The sequence below is a fragment of the Merops nubicus genome, unplaced genomic scaffold (genome assembly GCF_000691845.1).
Source record: "Merops nubicus isolate BGI_N331 unplaced genomic scaffold, ASM69184v1 scaffold46856, whole genome shotgun sequence".
Classification (NCBI taxonomy): domain Eukaryota; kingdom Metazoa; phylum Chordata; class Aves; order Coraciiformes; family Meropidae; genus Merops; species Merops nubicus.
In genome coordinates, this window is record NW_008616523.1 from 47,990 (window position 1) to 70,599 (window position 22,610).

Here is a 22,610-nt window from a genome sequence, read left to right on the forward strand (position 1 = left end):
GAAGAATGTACTGTGAGATACACATCATTTTATGCTGAGATTTTTTTCCCCTGTTGGTATTAATACATGGTTGATACTGTAATTTGCACATCAATACATTTTTAAATGTACTGTTTTTTAATTTGCACACTGTTTTCCTTTCTGTCTCACAGTTATGATTCCTATTGGACACCTGCCTTTACTTTAGGAATGTATTGTAAGCACCAAGTGTTTGTAGTGAAGACATCCATAATTCTCATCAGCTTTTAGTTTTGAAATTCATTTGTCCAGAAAATACTTCATTAAATAAAGCTGTTAAGAGAATACAAGTGGAACATATAATGCCACATCTGAGATGAATGTCAGGCTTTATGTGGCCAGCTAGTAAATAGTGGATAAAACTGGTAATTAAATTATTACCACAGTATATTGTATAAACTATGCAGAGTTTAATATTGTTTGCTTGTAACATAACTAGCTACTGTTGTCAGATGTATTTTTCTGTTGTAAGCAAAAACCATGTTCTTAAGAGACCGAAACAGATGTCTGCATATTTAAATGTTAACAAACTGTCATATTCCCCCAATGAAAATTTTGATGTCTGTGCTGTATTGTAAAATATACTAGAATAAAGACCTTTCTCCAAAGGTGATTTTAAATTGCAGGCTGTGAAGTATGAAAAGAAAGAAGAGTAAATGTCATTGTTTAGTTTTCCCTTTGTAATTTAAGTAAGTTACTTTTATTTCTCAGAACAGTCCGTTCCAGAACTCTTCCTCACGTTTGAATAGATTTAAATTATACTTCAGTAGATTGACCGGCTAGTGCTTGAGCTAGCTTTAACTTGACCTCAGACTGTACTGAAATAAAATGGATTAGCTATTTGCATTTTATTTTCAGTTGTCCTAGAAAAGCATAAGGTTAACAGAATTTAGTTCATCTCCACCAATGGCAGCCGAAAGGAACACAGTCTGGTTCTGTCACTGAGAAACAGAGGTAGGATTTGCTGGCCCTCCTTCTCTCCAAGAGGTTGATCTGTGTTGTTCAACAATGACATTAAGAAATTTAACGTGATTTAAGATAGGCGCATTATCTAGAAACGGTCACATCTAGCTTGAACTGTATTGGTCCAAGTATATTCCTGAGCATTCTTCTTTTAGTCAAAAGAGGTCTATGTTATTAGTACCATAAATCAAATTTTATAAAAACACCACAACAACAAATAAATAACCCATGCACAAAAACAGAGCCACAAAACACAAAAAAAAAATTAACCCAAGAAAACCCCAAAACTAAGACCACACCCCACAAAAGTCAAAGGAAACCTGCATGTAGAAACCCATAGCTCTAGACTGCAAAGTTTTGCACCCCACAGGTATAGAAAGATTCTTGTATGTACATCAAAAACTCATATACCGTGTTCAAAGGATCAATTATGCTTTTTTGTCTCGCTCTGCACCTCTCTCCTTAGCACGCGAGGCCTGAATTCTGGCCTTAGTGAAACCAGCAAGTCTGCCAAGAAGAGAGGGTGCAGCCCAGGCCCAACCACCCCTCTGTCACACTCTGAAGCTCAGCTGCAGCAGAGGTATTTTCCCAGCACATTTGCTAGGCAAGGTTCTGCAGACATAGACCTTCCCAAAGTCACTAACCCCTTTGATGGTACCTGGATGTCATACGGGTGTTAACAGCTCAGTAGGGCTTTTCTGAGACTATCATGTTGAATGCACATACACAAAGCAACAGCAGGGATTTATGTTTCAGTGTTAAATTCAGAAATCTGACATACCAGAACAAAATTAAGATCAAAAAGTTCCTATTAGTTCTCATCTCTGGCTCTCAAAAATCTGAAAGCAAACAGGCAATCTCTGAGTTAAGATTAAAGACAGATTGAGTTCCTAAGACACTGTGATGAAAAACATGCGTTCCTGCCCCAGGTATTTTCTTTTTTTTAAGAACAGCAGCAAAAAACTGCTATTACTCTTTATTTTATGCTTTCATTTGTATGGATGAATGTGGGAAAGATTTTCTAGAACTATACCTTACACTAAGTAAGTACAGTTACAAGCAAGTTATAGTGGTATCATTTGCATGGCAGTGAGGGGCAAAGAAGAGCCTGCAGCAACACAAAATACTGTTAGAAAGGCAATTTTAATCATAAATTTTACATCATCTCTTCAATTTTATATCTCATTATTCTTCTCCCCACACTCCATTTACTAAACACAATTTCACATATATTCAATATTTAATAATGTTATTATTCCCATTTTGCTTGTACGTGGGCTGGATTTTTGCTTTTGATTATGTAACAGCTAACTGGACTTGTCAAATTTGACGCTTTCTGCTTTTTTTCCTCTTTAAACAACAATTTCCAACCCTGTTATTTTTAACAGCTGTATATCTTTTTTTAAAAAAAAATAAGTTCACAAAGGATCAGTGGAAAGTATTAAACGAAAGTGACAATGGTATTTGTACACAAAAATTCATTATTTAGAGATTTATACTAGCCCATAAGAACTGACAAGAAAATGACTGCAACTGAAAGTTATAAATAATCTCTGCAGAGCACTTGCCCATGGAATAATCAATGTACATTAGATATAATTATCAGCTGAATAGCAGGGGAAAAACAAAAGCAAGCCTGTGCTAACTGCATGCCAGCTGCAATACCAAGCAGCTATTCTTTTAAAAAGATGAGAGTGGCATCTGTGGTAGAAATGTGTTTATACCAGGGTGCCTCATCTCCCTTTTATGTGCACTCACAAACCACCATCAGCAAACAGACTCCCCATGTGTGCACCCATGTGTATAGCTTTGAATAATCTGTTCAGTCACACCTGGCTCCCATACATGATATTTTAAAATATATTCATCTGCCAAAATGCACAGGATATACCATTAAGCTCCCATTCTCCCATGTATACAAGTTCTGATCTCTTAGACTGTATGAAAGCATAGCAAGAACAGACTGTGAAGACCGTAACTCAAACCTTGCATCAATCTGCTTCTCTTTCAGTAAATCAAAAGCAAAAGTTACTGTCGTGTCCTTCGTATCAGTAACATACATAATGCCACATGCTATGAATGCGTTACCAGCCTTGGACTTGGGATAGGTCGTATTGATACGTCGAATGACTGAAAATGTTTCTTCATCAATATGGGCTACTATTATATTCTCATCAGTGCTTGAGGCATATATAATCCAAAGACCCTTCTCATCCACTGCTACGTTGAAATATGTCTTCGAGTTAGAAAAGAGGTAGTTACGCCCGTGATACAAGGCGTTTTCAATTACCAGTGCGCCCAGCGATGCTTTGTCAAGCCCAAGCCTGCAAAGAGATAAAGTAGGCGTTTGGTACGGTGTGCTGAAAACCCACTCCTGCACACGCTGCTTGGCTGAAGCAACTCAGAGTGCGTTGTTACTGAGAGAAGCGTTATTCACATACTCGAGTTCAAGGACCGCTCTCATGTCTCTTCAGATTAAGTAATCCACTCAAAGCACCTTCCAAAACACTAGGAGAAAATTCCAATGTAATAACCAACCTAAAGGGTGCACAAGAGCATGAACTTGCTTTGGTAGGCTTCACTTTAGTCTATGAGCTTTATTATCACTAGGATGAAAGAAGCAACTAAAAGGAATGTGTTTGAAAAAGAATTAGATACCAGGTGAAGGCCCAAGCTTGTGAAATGAAATCTGTACATAGCTTTGCTCTCTACTAGGTGGGAACTAAAGGGAGAAAACTTGACTGACCAAACCAGCATGAATTCTGGGCAGGCTCACATAGTCTTGGAGTTCCACTTTTGCAAACATTTCAGATAATGCAGTGATTTGCTCAAGTAAACATCAAAGGAATAAAAACTCTATTTTGCAAAGCCAAAATTCTGACCTCGTGCTGGCCTGCAACAGGACCAGCCTGGATGTCTCACCTCTGATGTATAAAACTGGTTTTATTCCTTGAAATTCTTTAATAGGATGATAATCTGAGGACAGCAGCCTTGAGCAGCTGAGTTCCTCTGCTAGTTTAAGAGGGTAATCGGCTACTATCAAGACCCATTTGCAGTCAGCATGTGATCTCTGAATAATGCAGTGCTTTAGCAAAGGCAAAGAGAGAGTGTTGTATCATTTTAAGTAATGCAATGCCTTCTGTAACGAAGCACATTTCATTGTCTGACTTGTAGATAACTGTGTAGCTCCATTCCTCAAACAGAGGAAAAATATTACTCAATACAGGAATTGGCTTCAGTTGCAAAAGTTTTCTGAAAAGACAGGCTTAATGACAAGAACTTTTCAGATCCAGGAGCTTACAATAGAAGGAAAAATACTGGAAGAATTTTTTTTCTGTGGAAGAGACCTTGATAGGATATACTGGAAAAATCATCGTAAGAAAAGTCAAGAATTACTAACTAGATGATTCACCTTCAGCTTTTGTAAAACTCATGTCTGCAGCAACTCCGTATTCCAGCAGCACATACAAGCAATAAAAAAAGGCTTCAAGGCTGGAGAACACTTCTGAGAAACAAGTGCATCAAGCCAGTTAATCTTGTTAGTTGCTTCACATTTGTAAATAACCTCATACAAGGGCAAGGCCAAGAAGAGCCCTTAGAAGGGTCACACAAACACAGATTTTCTTTAGGATTTTTTTTTTCTATAAAGAGCCAACAAGATACAAAACATGTCAAGATTCATTAGAAACATGAAAGATCAGCAACACAGAACACCCTGTCTTTTTCTCTTTTATGTGAAAGTCCTGAAGGGAGCAGAAAACTGAGGTTTCGTTTGTGAGGTTCTCTTCTGCTCCCTCAGTCAAGAACAGTCTAGCCTAGAACTCCAAATGGTTCAGAAATTCCTTAATCTTCTGATACCTTGGGGTAAATGACAAGATATAGTGTAATATTTTTGTCAGCTGCATGGAACTCAAGCTACAAGCACTTTTCTGATTGCTAAGATGAAGTCAACCAAAAATAATGGAGGTGGGAAAGTATGTTATGAAACAAAAGAAGAAAGGATGAAGTAGTCAAAATGTCAGGGATCTGACCAGACCATCATGAGAAAATCTGCCAGGGGTCAGACAAACCTACTTTTTCCAGCCTTTACATATGACAGGAAACTTCTTTTCCATTTTTTTTTTCAACATTTGCAAAAGGAACCAACCAGATCCTCACCTGTTCCTTCCATTAAATCAATACAAATATTCCCAGAAGCTTTTCTGCAGCCCAAAATCAATGTCTTCACTGTCACAGAATTCACAGTGCCTCATTCTATCTTGCTGAAGGTAAACAATCTTAGAGTGAATGACTGAACAGAAAGGGCAGCTCTCAGCAGCTTCCTAGGTTTTGAAAATTTCACAGACAGCTTCTGTTCACCTGTACATGAAGGCATTTCACAGTCAACGGTACCCAAGCAAAGGTGAACAACCTCCGTCCTGTCACTGTGTATTGCTTCAAGATGGTCTTTTACAGCTGTATAAATGAAAAGCCCTAAGGATATTTAAAAGGAGGCTGCCATAAAGTGGGCTTGTCTTTGGCAGCACAAATATTACAGAAACCAAGCATCTTGCTCACATTCCTTGGCATCCAAATGAATATAGGAAGGCAGCACTCACACCTGCTTGGGAACAGACATCAAAGTAGAGTAATGTTCTTGGCTCAAACATCAGAGCCATGTAAGCAAACTTGAAAGCAGATGCAATCTTTCACTTGGCCTTGGACTGCCTTTCTTTGGCTCTTCCCACTAGATGAGATTTTGAGTTTGGTTTGTATTGTCTGTCTCTGTCCTCAGTAGAAACTGAAGAAAGAGCAATGTAACTCCCAGTTCCAGTTCAGGGAGATACACTGGGAGCGTTGTAGGAGCTTTGTATTACAAGGAGAACAAAGAGTGGTGCCACTCCTTCAGAGGGGAATGTGCAATTCGCCAGGTCGCCATGTCCTCAGCTGGTGCCTCCGTGCACTCCTCGGCACTAGCTCAGCCCCTGCCTGCTCAGAACAGTCAGTGCTACCCGAGAGCAAAGCACGTGCATCACCCCAGCCAGCGGCTCTGCAAAGCCAAGTCCCACAAGTGGGCTGCAGTCACAGAACCACTCATCTGTATCCCCCAGGGTGCAGCTGAACCAATTCTTACTCTGATGCAAGTAGATGCACAGCTTTGTTTTTTTTTTTCTTTTTAAATCAAATGCTTTTTCTGACCCCCAAATTCCTTAGTTTGTTCCATTTTCTTTCTCACGATTATGAGCAGAGCAAAGAATCCAAGTGCAGGAACATGCTCAGCAGTGTAGTGTATACTAGGAGCCCGCTGGGCCCCAGCATAGCCATCTGCTTTCGCTTCTGCATGTGGCATCTTGTTCATCTGGAGGACCAGTCATCCTATCAAGAAGTAACTACTCAGGTTAACCACTTAGCCACAGAGCTGAACAACGCTTAAAGAACAGCCTGCCCCAGAAGAGGAGTGGACCTGGACTACCCTCACAGTTCCTCTCCTCCCACAGCATCTGCACACAGAGATGGAAGGCCAGTGGCCTACACTGTAGTTACCAACTGGAAAGAAATAGTTGTTCTGTTCTGGAAAGAATTCTGAGCCATTCCTCCATTCTTCCTATTACCATTCCTCCTTTGTATTCTAGATAGGACCAAAAGAAACATAAAATGGCACAAGGAAAGTGGTCTGCTTTTCTGAGGTTCACCTCTGTCACTCTAACCCGTTGCTCCTCCTTCCACACCACCACTTGCCTTAAGCAAGCTTTGTTTCACTTACTTCAGAATGACGTTGGTTCCTCCTTTTTGATAGTAGAAGTGATTGTTTTGCACTGCATGACCACATCCATGGAAGAATCCTGTGATGTTAATGACCGTGTAGCTGTCGTTCAGCAAGGCATTGGAATTCTCATATTCTTTTATAGTTTTTCCTAAACAAAGGAGAAAACATGAAAAAAAAAGACCATCATTTGGGTAATCTAATTTTGAGATCTCTACACTAAAATTCAATCTCTACTGAAAGTCAGTCTCAATCAAACACACCTGACAGACAATTGTATTTTGTGTTTTCAATAACTATTCAACTTGCTGGAACATGATAAAATAATCCAGAGATGAATAACAAAAAACAAAGAAACAAACAAAAATCCCTATAGAGGTGGTGTTCAAGGGCCTGCTTCCCACAGATCTGGTGGGCCCTAATCCTAAACATTGTTGGTAAACATACAGAAAATATTTCCTTTTTCCACTGAGGTCCTGGAAATTCTCCTACACTAAATGTAGCTCATGCAGCATCTGATTTCTTTTCACGCCTAGCCAAATGAAAAGGCAAAACTCGTAGCTACAATTTAGGGAAGTAAAACCATATGGAACAATTGAAAGAAAAGTATAAAAAGGCATGAACAACAGGCATTTAAACTTGAATTTTTTAGGAAACACCAAATCCTTGAAATATTTTCAAAATCTGATGTTGGCTCTGAAAATGTCTGAAGATACTACAAATTTCAGTAACTGTATGTATAAGTCAAGTATTATACAGGTAATACAGAAAATATTCTGAAAAAGACGGGTAAAAAACCCATCGTACTTGATTAGAAATGTTACTTCAGGTTGAAGGAACTAAGAAAGCAATGTTAGTGTCACAAGGGAATTTTGGTCAGCGACCACTGCTCGGGTACCTGAGAAATGCATGGTAAGCCAGATCCGCTCATCGCTTACATTCGCGGGTTCCCGCATCCACGTTCCAAACGTTTGCTGTACGCTGACAATGCGAACAGGACTTCCTACAGACGTTATGACACAGTCTAGCAGAGAAAGAGCACACGTCCATTACCTATGACATTAAAACAGTAAGTAGCAGGTAGTCATGCTATGCATCAGTTTACCGGCTTTTTTTGAAGGACCAGGGGTTCTGTCTTCAGCTTTTCCAGCCAGGGTGTCATCATTCGGTACATCACATGTCACACCTAGGGTTGTGAAAGGGGAAAATGTCGTTTTTCTATATTTTGTGACAGATGTGTACATCAGTGACTCTGCTAAAATAATGACAACTGGGATTTTGATTCATCTGGGAAAAAGGCTTAGGCTGGTCTGGTCAAAAAAAACAGATAAAAAAAGACTTGCTCTCATTTCTGCCACAGAGATTAAGTGTTCAGGATGATTTGTTTCCTAAAAGTTGTCAGGCTGACAGTCAGCTTTGAGAAATAACTAAATTTGCTCAACAGATTTAATCACTTAGCTGTGAATTTCTGAGTAGCTACTTAGAAAGACAGAATGGCCCCCTTCCTTAGATAACTTCAGACCACTGAGATAGCTGGCAGCTGCCTGGTTTAGCATTAATGCCAAAAATGCTTTCTTAGGAATGAGTGGTGGCTAAACTTAAAAGCTTCATGCCGAGATCTACATGCAGAGCAGGTGTATTGTGCAGACAACACCAGACCTTTTGCTCATGCTGTTAATGCCCAGGACAGCAATAAAGCACTGGCATACCCCCTGGGCACGTAACGCATGCGGGTCAGCCGCGCGCTGCTAAAGCAGCGGTAGGAAGGACTACAGGAAATGATACACCACAGTCCTTACACACACAGAAATCGTTCACATTAGACACAAACACCTGCAAATGTTTTTCTCCACACCCTAAACAATATAAAGAGCAACTGGCTGAGCTTGCTCATAGCATTTACTGTTAAAACAACACCTGAACTAAATTATTTACAAACATTTTTCTACAAAGCCATGTACCTCTTCTGCCTTTAAAACAATGCAACACATTTCAGTTTGCTGTGAGTGAATAACCACAGAGAGCAGTTCTTAGCTCTTTGTTGAAGATATCCTGATATTATTGCAGCCGCCTTTTCTAATTCCACATTTAACTTTCATATCCTTACACATTTCGCACTGCTTGACATGGTGAGTGCAAATTATTTTGAACATACATGTTTGTTGTTGCCTTCCAATGTATTTTCAGGATTTACAGGACTGCAATGAAGTTTAAATCAGAGAGGTGGTAAAAATTTGTAATAACTATAAAGTAATGCTGAAAGGGTACCACGGCATTCAGGAATGACAGGACAGATTATACTGCATAATTGTACTCTCCTTTAGGTTATATCCTCTCTGTTCATGAAAAAGGCAACTACTCCAAAATAGAGCAAGAACACCACATACTTCTCCCACCCGTTTATCTGGGGCATTTTTTGATCAGACACTGAAAGTTCATAATTGAACCATGGGAAGATGCATGCCTATAGCTAGAATCTAGTAATTCCTCTAGAACCTCTTCCAGCTTCTGATCCCAAAATATTGTCTAAATACCTCAACAAAGGAATCCACTCAGCAGAAATTGCCAGTTGCATTGCACAGGTCAATTTTCTTGGGATGAGACTAACAGATACAGTTAACTGAATGAGCAGTTCCCTATACAGTAGTTTACCTAAGAGTACAGAACAGAGAAGACCCAGGTCAGGGTTTGTGGTGAAGGTGAGTGCACTGTTTGCATTTCAGACTATTTACAATACTCTCTGAGGACTTTCAGCTGCGTGAAACAGAAAGCAACTAAGATTAAAAAGACAGTTTTCAATCAGAGACTGTTACGTGAAATTTTCACTGCTTTCTTTCCATAAAAAAAGAAATATTGTCCTCATCCCTATCATAAAACATTCTGACTGAGAGTTAATGGAGTTTGCAAAACATTAAAACTGGAGGGTGGAAAGGAGGAGTGAGGGAGTGTGGAGCAGGAACGGTTTGTTTCTTTTAGAATTCACTAACAAGTATCATGGAGAACAAACACACCTGATCTTCCAACTAATTCTTCTCTGAAAGAAATAAAATTTTACCTGATTCAAAATTTCAGTTAAAGAAACCATTCTTGTATTCTTATGTAATAAAGTTAATTACAGTTGAAAATCATCACATTTATTTATTCTCCTTTCTTCAGAGGGATATGAACATTTAATTACAAAAGTGGGTTTATTCTTTGAATTTTGGAAATAAGATCCGACAGCCTACTCACTCATAAAACATTGAGGAAGATCGCATCTTCGCAGAGTGATTTGAGTCTAACTCCCATTTGCACACTGAGATTCAAAATCATCAGAAATCCATCAGATATTTTACCCTCCAAAGCACGTCAGTCTGTTTCAACACTCGAAAAGAGGCTACCTGAGTAAATACTCCAATTATATCTTATGCAACAGTCAGTGAATTCCTGAATTTCACATACAGTGCCATTTCTGTTTGTGGTGATGTTCTCCCCCCACCGTTTCTGCTTACGGAGTAGCCACCACTGGTGGTCATGATGGCTGCATCTGGCTTGCATCTGCCTCCAGGGAGACAGATAACACAATGACTAAGGGTCATAAATCTTACCCAGCAGCTGAGAGCTAGTTGAGCATGCACCAACCAGAATACAGCTGGTAAAAAAAATATAAGTCAATCATCTTAACCCATCAATAGTGGGACCATTGAGCTCTTCTGCACAGCAGGAGGCTGCACGTCAGGATCTCCCTTTGAGTAGGGAAGCTTCTTGAGATTTTCGCTTGAGACTGAGAGAATCCTTATTGCATCAGATAGTAAGTGAATTGGGATTAAAAGCACTAAAACATTGAAATCTTAGCTAAGTGATATAAAGGATTGATTATGCATATATAATCCTTCAGACGTAAACCATTGGCCAAGTCTGGGACTAAGCTTGTATCCAACTATACCTAAACTCCCCTCTGAGAATGAGTTTAGAATGTAAGGTGGTCTATTCTGAACCTCACGACTCAACAGGAGGCTCTCCCTGACAGCTTCATGTGATCCTGTCCTCTGTGCAGTAAATACTCCAGTGTTTACTCAAACCATCAAATCCTGTTAAACCACTGTTGCATTTACCACTGGACTTTGTTAACTCACTGTCTGGTATCAATGAAGTATTTTGTGGCTTCTCTCTAGGGAGTGAAGTACACCTCTCCACCCACGACACTGCACCAACTCTCTCCTTTCCTTTGTAAGGCGGCTCTTTGGCCTCTGTTGTGATACTTCAATACCCAGAATCTCCTGATTGAGGTTCTTACATGCTAGTAAAATTACACACCATACTAAAAATAAGAGGCAGAAATAATTGATACGTGTTCCACTCGCTATTAAATATTCACTGGTTTAACAGCATTTATAACAAAAAAAATTAAAATCACGGTGACATAAAAGCATCTCACTGCTAACAGTGAGACATGCAAATTGCTCTGCTTGTTTCACACTTCAGAACTGCATGAAGTTCTTGTGTTGTTCCCTTTCAAGTGTGCCTATCAGGAAACTACATTCCCAATTACAAAAGAAACCCCACTTTACTGAACACTGTCATAGATAACTCTTTTCCAGATATGTAAAAGATAACTAACAGAGACATCCTTTGCTATTCTCTTATAGTATCACTTTGACCCCCCTGAAAACAGGCAGCTCAGCTGGGAGGAAAATTCAATCCACAACTGCACAGGTAGCAACAGGCATTGAAAGCCACAAGCATCAAATGCAATATCATTCAGGGCTAAAGGACAAGCCAGATCCAGGATGTACCTCTAAAACCAGCGTTTCCATTCTACAGCTGGAGTAAGCAAGAAATACAATGTTGTTCTTGCACCAACTTCTTTGCTTTCCATAATCAGCTAATACCTTGAACCACAACTTTCCAGTTATCACAGTACCACAATGTTTGTAGAACCCATGTTTCTGAGCACCCAAATCATCAGCACCTCTCATCTTCTACTGCAAACTGCACTGGCCAAAAAAAAAAAAAAAAAAAAGGCAAGAAAGTTCTCCTCTTCAAATACGTAGAAATTGTTTGGGATGCAAGTCTCAAAGAGACATTTTATTTTGGAGAGAGAATTTTCAGGAATGTATGATAACATTTTTGGCCAAAATTTAAAAAAGTCCAGAAAGTTCAGACATCCATCTTGAAATAGTTTTAAAACATGGCTGCTGATTTTCAGAACAAAATGAGTAAGAACATCCTTCATTTCCAGCCACGAGCCTTCCTACCCATGCCCACTCCTCCCACCCCTACACGCCTGAACTGACACCAAAAAGCATTAGAAAAATCAAACTCTTATTTAATACTTCTAATTCAAAACATAATTGTTTAGAGCATTAGAGAGATCAAAGACCACAGATTAAGTTTTCTTTTCAATGTTGTTGAAAATAAAGTTGATTACAAAAGTTGCAAATACTTTCATAGAGTCTCAGTGTCCCTGGTAACCTCTTAGAAGCTATTCCCACTCAAACAAGCAAAAAGAAAGTCAAACCTGTCTGAGAAAGCCAGTTTAAAATAAATGTTTTCTATGATAAATATAAAGATCCGTAAAAGTATAGTAAGAAATGGGTTTATTATAGAAGTGTTTTAGAATATTAATACAGTCTTTGGTATCACATTGACACCAACACTTTATTCCAGAAAGTATTTAGCTATTACTAATACATTTGAATGTATATAAAACATCAAGCATGGAAAAATATGCTCAGTACACTGTGTCTGTCAAAGCATTTACAAAATATACCCTTCAAGACAGCAGAGTACTTCCAACCAGTCACCTGCTGGAGGAAAAGATACTGGCCAACCAACTTTCTCTGTGTGTGCTCCAGACAGCAGAGGCAGTGCTTCACTCATTCAAGAGCACACGTGGGCACAAGCACACACACACACACAGATTTTATCTGAGGCACAAATTTAATCGACCAGAGAAAAAAGATCTTCTAAAACATGGATAGCAGTTGTGACATGAAACAACAGGATTTTTCAACAACCCACAATATCAAATTAAATCCATGAGGCTCTGCTTGTATCCAGCACACCTGAAAATCACGCCACAGATATCTCATGGCAAACTTAATTATGTCAGCATCCTAATCAGAGACTTAGAAGTGTAGCAGCTGCTACACTTCAGCACACAGTCTATGACCTGGCACTCTGAACACTCGCATTTTCATTCCAACAGCATCTGTTGTGCAATTTGCAGCCGCAGCTTGAAGGGAATCGACCCTGCCTTTAATTTTTCCTTCCTGAATGTTAGAATTAGCCATATATCTCACCAACACAGCTACAGTAAAGGAAATAAAAGGGACTCGTGATCCATCTGTCAATTCAGGATACAACAATGATACATAGCAACAAAGGAAAAGAACTCAGGATCACCCTGCTCCAAAATTTATATACACGAATGGACACAAAGTCTCAGAGAACCTTTTTGTATTTCTCCAGCTTTTAAAAGTCGTAGCCAGTTCAAGCTTGCTTCAATTCTGCCAATGACAAGCCAATTTAAGTTTGTAGAATACAGTGAAATGTAGCTAAAAATTTCAACTGCATTTCTCTTACTTTCCAAATATACCCCATCTACCAGAAAACACCATGTGCACATACACATGCCTGAGCGTTAGCACAGCATGATTAAAAGAACTGTATTATACTGGAGATAGCTTGCTGCCTTATCCAAAGGATACTTCAGCAAAACACCTAAGTACATGCTCAGCTTTAAGTTTATGCACTTTTACTGCACAATTAAAACTATGCTTAATGTCTTGTGAGAGTTGGAGCAATGGGTTTAATCTTGACTCTGTTTACAGTATTAAAAAGAACACTGGAAAGCACTAACCTGTGGATTCACTGCAGTATATGTTCTCCTGAAGCTGTGCTTTACCTCTGCCTTTACGTTTCCCTGGAGGCCCTGGAGGTCCAGGGGGCCCAGGGGGTCCTGGCAGTCCAGGTTCACCTTTTGCACCTATGTACAAAACAGAGTACAATGTCCACATGACAGCCTTTGAGAGATCTGTAAAACAGCCTCTCTTCTTCAGAGGTTTTTGTGTACAGGAAAACAGGCAGTGAAGTCATTAGGATGATGTTTGTCAGCAGTTGACCCATGCAGAATTTTAAAAGTTGTAGGACATCAATGCAGTTTATGTCTCTGGATTACAGGCACATTAGAGAGTTAAGCAGCACAGTTAACTTTTACTTGCTGTATTCTAAGACCTTAACTTCAGATAGTACAATGCTATGATTTTACACAGCTTATATTTGTGACTGTTTAATGTATTCCTGAGTGGAAGTTTGCCCCTCATTTTCGAATCTAAAATTACACTGGCAAGAAATAGCAGGAGAAGGTCAACTGTCTGGAAGTGTAGTGGCAAAGGTGGAATTCGTGTACACCTCAACCCAAAGCCCAAGCAGAAAAATTGTTGTGAATACACTTGCATTAAAAAGAGAACATCAGCTCCTGGGCAGAGCAATACTCAAACTTCACTGTGGATAATATGGCTATGTTGGCTGGTCCTACTCTGCAGATCACATTTGTGCTTCAGAAGCAGAGTATATCTTTTTCTGTCAAGTACACTGCTGCCAGGGAGCTCCTAAGAGCGTTTCTTCCTACCTTTTAACATCACATCATTGTTTGCATCCCCCTTTTCACCCTTTGCTCCTCTTGCTCCTTTTCCTCCTGGCATACCATCCTTGCCAGGTAAACCCATTTCTCCAGGTTCTCCTTTCTGTCCTTGATCACCTTTTGGTCCTGGCATACCTAGAAATAAAAACCATTTCAGTACCAAGAACACCGTTCCAGTATTATGCATCAATTAATTTATTTTTTTTAAATAGAAAATATATTCACTCTAATTTTTTTCCATGTGTATTTAACTGAGTAGCTGTAATTTGTTCTTATTTCAAAACATCGATGTAACCCAATAGGAAGATTTGGTGCATATAATACATTCTTTAGCTAGTGATCTCTGAGTTTTGATCATGAATTATACAGCCCTGGGCTTCATCAACACTAGCTAGGGAATTGCTGGGTAAGCAGGAATACTAATGGAAGATATGAAGTAATATATTTATGCCTTACAAATGTGAAATAAAAGGACATTTTCCTTGTTCCTCTGGTTTCTTAAATGAATAATTCACTAACATTACAACACACATTGCACTTTTAACACTTCCCACTGTCCCAACAGAGCATACATACAGCTACCTAGCAACATTTTCAGACGGCTACTATAACTGTCCATCCACACTTGCTAGAAGCATGATCAGTAAGTTAGGCCAAATTGTTTTCTTAATCACCACTGGAAATTGCTTGTGGGCTACACAGCTTATGGGCTATTCAGCAGAACTGTTCTATCTTGTCAGCCATCTTAAAATAGTACCTAGAGACCCTATGACAGTACAAAACAAAATTTAAAAAAAAAAAAATAATTTACAGAATCTACTCTGAGAGTTTTCAGCCTAAATGGACAATATAGAAAAGAAGAAAAACATGCAGTTATACTAGTCCTGCCATAGCTGTTACAAATCTGGAAGCAAAACTGTGGTAAGGTGTAACAATTTCCACCCCCAAACTCTGGCTTCCTTTTTTTAAGACATATGAGGTCAAGGGGCCTGTTGGCAGCTTGAGGGAATGGAAATACTGTTGCAATAAAACTATGAGCAGGTTCAGAATACTGAGATTCAATTAAGTGCAATTAAGAGCTGTAATTAGCATTATTCTATGTATGTATAGCATTTCCCTCACTGTGGAGTAAGTTTGAAGGTAATCTATCAAAGCTTCACATAAGTCAACTTCTTTGTAAACATTGAAACCACTCTCTTTGTACAGAGATCTAAACGTAACTGCATTTGAATGTAACACTAAGAAAGGTTTTCTTTTTTTAAAAAAAACACACAAACACAAAATACCTATTTTTCCTCTTTTTCCATTTATTCCTGGTTCTCCCTTTTGTCCTGGTACACCTGGGACTCCATCTGATCCATTGTAGCCAGGCAGTCCTTGGAGTCCAGGAGGCCCTGAAGAAACCAAACAGTAAAACTGAATTTTCACTGTTAAATGCAATTTATCCTTAAATCTACTACATTTACATATGTTATGTTTATATCCCTTAGACATACAAAATCCTCTAACTGGGCCATTATGTTCTCCATGCCAATAGCGTATCCTCCTTAAAAACAAACAAACAAACAAACAAACAAAACCAATCCAAAAAAAGCAAGTAACCATTCATATAGCCTAGCAACCACATGAGTAAGAACAGAAAAAGGGAATTAAAAATAAAGGAGGAAAAGTTATGGGAGAGGTGGGAGGGTGGAATCAGTAACCAACCTTTTCTGAAGAGATATTTTTTTAGTGTTAAATTATAATATTAGTGTACTTGGGGTTTTTATATATATATATTTATATATACATACACACACAAACACTCTTCAGCTAAATGCTACTTAAATAATACTTAATCCCATTTGGTTTTGATCAAATATGTTGTAGCAGATGTGAAACTATCCATTGCCTCCACTAGAACAGTATACTGTCTGAAACTGCCCCCCTCTCAGAAGGGACGCGCGTTGACCTAAATACAAAAGTTACAAAGGCAGGCAGTCATCCAACCCTCCCTCCTTTTAATCAGCAAAGGGAGACTATTCTATAAAAGGTACACTTGTACTTTTCAACATTTTGTACAAGCAACTGTTTCAATTACCCAAAAATGTCACTGCAATTGCTCAGGTATCTTACCTGGGGGGCCTGGGGGACCTACAACAAGAACAAGCAAAAGAACACAAGAAAAAAGAAAACGTGAGTTGAACCTAGCAAGAAAACAAAACACAATTCCAAACTGAATTGATTAGCATTCAGTCAGAACAATAAAAGGGGAAAGAACCTCGAATTTCAAAATTAGTACCTATGGATTTAACTGCTTTGTATTATAAATTACTATTTGAGCATTAGCAGAAACTCAGACTTACTGAAAGAGTACCCTTAAAAACAATTACATTTATTCATGTCTTGGTTTTCACAAATTTCAGTTGACAATGGCTTGGAAAAAAAAAACACCTCTACAACATAATGTCACTGTCAGGGACTTAGGTGTCTTTACAATGCTATGGAAGCAAAGCATCTAGTAATCATTACATTTCCTTCACCATAAGTGCTCTCCAAGATCCTGTCATAATAGCAGAATAGTTTTACAATACTGATGAATGTCACCATTAAAAACCCTGTTGAAAATACACATTAAAAATACATACTACGCTTCTCTGTGTATTATGGATATTTCATTAAAGTTCAGGATTCAGATTATTTAAATAGGGAGGGGGAAAAAAGTCATTTCTATTAACTACATATAAATCACCATCAAGCTTTTCATATGTAATTGTTCTTCAGACTGGATCAAGCTTCCCACAGAACCTGGTTGGTGTATTAGAAATTGGACTTCAGTTATTCAGTAACATAACAATTTGTTTCACTCTCTCTGACTTAGTTCAAGTAGAGAGACTTAAAAAGGAGAAAGCAGAGAAAACCAGAAATTATTTCTGTAACAAGATTTATCTTACGTGATCCCCCATACCCATTAAGGAAAAAAGAAAAAAAAAAAAAACCACACCACACCAACCAGGGAAAGCAAATTAGGAGAATACAAAGAAAGGTGGTAGTTGCAATTAAAGAACCAAATTAGTTCTACGAACATTTTTTATCCAGCCAACAAAGTACCATCCTTTCTTGTTTCAACAAAACTCTTTATAACAGAAAATAACAGTAATTACTGGATTTCCCTTAAGATGACAACTTTACTCATAATGCTTTCTAATTAATGCTGAAAGTGAATACCATTTTGTAATACCACTACAGCAATTATCCTTTTTAATCAGCACAGGCAGTAACAGGAGTTGACATCTTTCTGCCAGTTTTCCAGTAAATGACCACTTTTTCCACACTGCAATGTTATGACCATTAGTGTGTTCAATTACGTCTCATCTCAAAAAAACAAGGCTCTTGATTATCCTTGAATAAGCATAAGATGTATAAGAAAGATGCTAGAAAAGTAGCAAATACCACAGAAGCCTATAGCAGAGAAAGCCAGTAATAGAGACAAAATTTAATAGTGTCAAGAGAGCAAAAAGGTGCAGAAGGCACTAAGTGGCATGAATTCAGAAGTCTGGAGCCCAAAGAAAAAATTTAGGTTGTCTGTGTTTCAGCCGCAGTTGCAATCAGAACCAATCTACAATTTCAGAAGCAGCATTTAACATCTGTGTGTACTATGGTAATCCTAATTTATGCTGTAATCTGGTGATCCAAATGGAGTTTATAACCATTTGCAAATACAAACCAGACAGCAAGTGAAACATGTTCTTAATCTAAAGAGTGGCTTATTTCTAATCCCATTTCCAAAAAGGACATGTGATTCAGTCTGTTATGAACTTCAAAGCTGGACTGTAGGCCTTAAATTGGCTACTGCCCAACACTATCTTCACCAACTGATGTAGAAACTTCTCCCATCTTCTCGTGTGCCAGCCGCAAGCCGTTCCACTCCTCACCAGTAACATGTGAAACCCAGCATCCTGCTGGCGTGGCCCAAGGCAGGGGAGGCAGGCACGTTCCTCACCCAAGTCCTGCTACCCCACAGCAATTACAACAACAAAAGCAAGTTTCTACACCCTACTTGTTCATCTCATGTTAGCCTTTGAAGTGTAGGGACATACACAAAAATACCAAGTCTAAACCTCAACTAGTATCAATTTTAAACACTTAAGTCTCTAAGTTTTGTTTATGAAATGCACATAGGAAAGAAGTAGCTCCAAGTAATATAAACTGAGCTACTTAAATTCCAGCATTTACAGCAAGTAGGTATAGATAAGTCTCAAAATAGCACCTGTTTTTTTTTTAAATAAATAACCCAACTGATCTGTAAATTCTGATAAATAGCATAGCTCTTTGACACAGTCATTGATCTTAAGTTCTTTGAAAACACTGTAACTGTATTCCTGAAGCTAACATAGGTGTAATGCTTAAGATAATAAACATACCTGTTAAACATATTCCTTTTGTGCTGTTACATAAATCCACCATCACTCGCACCTAATATTGCAAAGGAAGTAAAAGTGAGAACAGTGCACATCATAAAAGTATCTAACTTACTGGGGGCCTACAGAAAAAAAATTCCAAAACCAAGGAGACAACCATCCACTCTGTGCTTATAAGAATAAACCATTTAGAACTACCTTAACATTGTGACACCATCCACCTCTTCAGGCAGTGATTCCCTCATAGGAATCTGTTCAATATACCTCATTTTAAACCTTACCGAAAATATGAAGAAAATACCAGGCAGACAATCCCATACATTATCTAGATATTAAAGTTCACATGTTACTGTAAAATGTGTGGCTGTCCATGCATGGACTCTTATCAGTGGAAGGTATGAAAGGCCAATATTAGCCAATAAAAATTACATTGAATTTTATTTCATATCAGATGATGGATACTTTTCCAGCTTAGCATATCCAGTGAGAAAGATGAGCTATGTTCCAAGTAAGTGATTCCTTTCCTTGGAATAACCAACACCTGTAAATTTGGAATGGACTTTCATCCATAGAAAATACTTCATCCTAACAATGACAGACTTTATAAAAACCAAACTGCAAGACACATTAATACAGATGCTTGAGTAGACTGAAATTTGTTAATTAAAAAGTCACCTTTACAAAATACACAGGTTTTGGCTGGGCAATCATTCACATGACATGCCCTGCATGCTGAGAGTCACCACTCTAAAATGCTTTGCAACTCATCAAAACATCCAGCAGAAATGAGAATATTATGAACACGAGCACTGGAAGTGCCTCTACTCATTATGGGAAAGTCTGATGTTTATAGTTAGGGAAGAAAAAGATTATTAATTCAGGGCTGTGCAGTATACAGTGATTTGAGCTATTTACCCAAAGTGGCACATTTATTCATGTTTGTACAATAACTCTATTTACAGGTAATGGAATGCACTGGTCCCAAAAGACAGAAGAAACAAGTGCAAGTCAGTCTGAAAGGTAGACTGATGTTTAATCCTAGTAAGGTTACTGCCACTGCCATTTGTTATTTGTAGAATTAATGCATCATTAGCTTCAAGTCACAAATCTAAAAGACTCAAACAAAAGGACAATTATTTTGACAGCAAGTATTCTTTTGCTGCAAAATCAAACCATATTTGATTATAGATTTCAATTATGTCAGCTATGTTGAGTACTTACTGGATTTCAGACTGTACTGGAACAGCTCTCATATTTAGAAGTTTTAGACTCAATTTAAATTAGCTGAGAAGAGCTACCTGGTTTTGAATATTCGAATTTGCTTGTTCTCTTTCCCCTCACACCCCTCAAAAACACTTGGCTTTTACCCTGTAATTTGTAAAATTCACCTTGTCCACACGTGCTCTAATTCAAACTGAATTTTAATCTAAAATTGTTGAGGTTGTTGAAGTGATTCCAGCTTGCTTTGCAGTTCTCTAATTATCTCAACAGCAGTATTCTTACCAACCAGCAGAACTGGAGTGACAATTAAAAAACAGCACTCAAGAAATGAGTGTGTTACAGCAGAGAGCCTACAACAGAACCGCAAGCTTAGCTCTGAAAGATGAGTAGACCAGTCATCTCATCAGCCAGCACCACCTTTGCCATGAAGAAAAACTACAGATAAAAGTATCTCATTTAAATGCTAAGCCTAGTTTTCTCAAGAAGAGAGGGTGAAAAAAGATAAACTAAACTATGAAGCAACTACTCTGATAACTAGGTATCTATAAGCCAGCACTGCTTGCACTGTCTTAAATCTCACTTTCAAACTTACTACACACAAACTTACTGGTCTGTTTCCCCTCTCATCAGCCTTTCTACAGTAGCAGATTTGCCAATTTCCTGGTTTTATTCTCTTACAAAATAAATATGTATCTTTATAAATACATACATAAGCAAACAAAAGGTGAGAACCAAAAATATACTCATGTTATTAAAGCTAAAATATTATATTTGATGCCTAGAGGTAGTTCAAAGACTCCTGAGCAGTGGCCACAACAGATCTCCCCTGCCCAGCAGCTGCATAGAGCAGTAGGATATTGATACCTGCAGCACCAATCTGCAGATACTTGTGCCTCCTTTACAAGAGAGTCCTGCTCAGGCAAAGCTTCCACTCAGGGCTCACATTCAAAGAGGCTGGAACATCATTCTAAGGCCCACCAACGTTGTAAGGAACATCTTGCCAACTGTAAGGAACTTTGTTTCACTCTACAAAAGGATTCAAGTCTTCATATTACATTAGTGGGAGTTAGATACACAATACAAAAAATGCAGGAGTGGGAGGAGAGGGGTTTGAAAATTTTTCTAAGGACTTTTTTCCCCTCGAGTGAGTGAGTCTGCACACAGTTACACACTCTTCTGAGCAGCAGCCAGAATGAAAAATATTTGATGGAAAATTTGTGAGAACAAAAAGGCACAAAATAACCCCATGCAACTCTCTGCAGGACACATACAGTTAGATGAAGCACATCTCACACAGCAGTAGTCACAGTGGTGATGTAAATGGAAGAGCTGAACAAGTAAATAGTCCTGTCACATGTTGTTAAAATGTACACCGTGTCACTTGGTGCTATTTGGAGAGGGCAATAAAATTCATTTAATCCATACATGCTCCCTCATGACACCAGGGTGGTGTGTTTAACTGCCACTGTCAAAATTACTTAGACATCCAACTGCTACTAACGATTTGAGCCCAAGCACCTTGCAGTAAATGGAATTAACAGCATCCAATCCCTGCCAGGATTTGAATCTTTTCTCTAATAATTTCATTTGCGGATCACTTCTTTGAATCTTAGGGATCCACGCTGGATGGAACAAAATGAGCTGTAGTTGCCAAACACAAAGATGATTAATTAGGAGGAACAGGAAGAAATTTTGAGTAGATATTTTGATGAAAAGCTTATATACAGCACACAAAAGTATTTCATTTCAGCAGAAATTTTTTTAACATTACATGATCAGAAAAATCTAAAGAATCTAAAGAAAATATCTGATTTTTTTTTTCAAATTTTCAGGAGTATGTGTTTCTAGAAAGTCATTTAAGTTTTCAAATTAGAAATAACTCTGCTCATTAAGAGTAACTTGAGAATTCTAGATCAAAAAAAATAATGATTAACAGTCCACTTTGACATAAAATAATGTTTAAGTTTTTTTTCCAAATTGCCAAAGAGCTGAAATGTCTATCATCCATGTTATTTTTAAGACCACATTGAATACAAAACCATGTGATTTTAAGACCACAGAAAATTAAACACTCTAGTTAGATACACAGAATCCAGGGGAAGATGTTGCTACTTTGGTAAGCAGAAAGAGAAACTAGAATAAAATATCCAATCTCTTTCACTTTTTCTTCTCACTAAAAAGACATTCTTTGAATTGCAGAGGTCTTGTACTGCAAATTCTAAATTCAAAGTACAAGGACTTAAATGGCTTTAACTAACTAACTAACTAAATAAATCATTTACTCTAAAACCCCAGACAACTGCATTATCAAAACTCTATGCTACGAACACTGATGCTCTACAGTGTCAGTAGCTCTAGTATTAAATCTTCATTGCAATGGTTTATTAACAAAGTGGAACACTACTAAAAAGGTATTTAAACCAGTGATATTAGTTATGTCAGTAAGAACTTGAGTTAGCTTTTCTGTTTTTATGTGGACCTAGGCCTGCAATCCTTACTGGGACAGAGTTTCCACTAAGGTCCCATCAACAGTAATATTTTTCTTTCATTTCTTCTGACTCAGAACTCAAAAGCTTTTTGAGCTATTCAAAGTTTTGCAACTACATGACCTGTATAATATTTCAACTACATGACCTAG

At 38.2% G+C, this 22,610-nt stretch overlaps 1 protein-coding gene across 1 annotated transcript; it reads right to left on the reverse strand.

Annotated features, from left to right (window-relative positions):
• Window positions 1-2,832: 2,832 nt before the first annotated feature.
• Window positions 2,833-18,800, reverse strand: GLDN (gliomedin). The gene is made up of 9 exons (XM_008942846.1): window positions 18,755-18,800; window positions 16,467-16,484; window positions 15,629-15,745; window positions 14,340-14,486; window positions 13,569-13,694; window positions 7,830-7,910; window positions 7,623-7,748; window positions 6,725-6,875; window positions 2,833-3,305 (listed from the first exon to the last, which is right to left on the reverse strand). The coding sequence occupies exons 1-9, from the start codon at window positions 18,795-18,797 to the stop codon at window positions 2,846-2,848; spliced, it is 1,269 nt and encodes a 422-aa protein (XP_008941094.1). The 5' UTR covers window positions 18,798-18,800; the 3' UTR covers window positions 2,833-2,845.
• Between the last annotated feature and the right edge of the window lie 3,810 nt (window positions 18,801-22,610).

Bases quoted from the DNA above. Each gene is read 5' to 3' on its own strand.
- GLDN (XM_008942846.1), bottom strand. From the start codon at position 18,797: ATGGTGGATTTATGTAACAGCACAAAAGGAATATGTTTAACAG. The intron at 7,911-13,568 runs GTTAGTGCTTTC...TCACAACCCTAG, and splicing joins ATACTGCAGTGAATCCACAG to GTGTGACATGTGATGTACCG. The intron at 3,306-6,724 runs GTAAGTGAAACA...ATCTCTTTGCAG, and splicing joins GGAACCAACGTCATTCTGAA to GCTTGGGCTTGACAAAGCAT.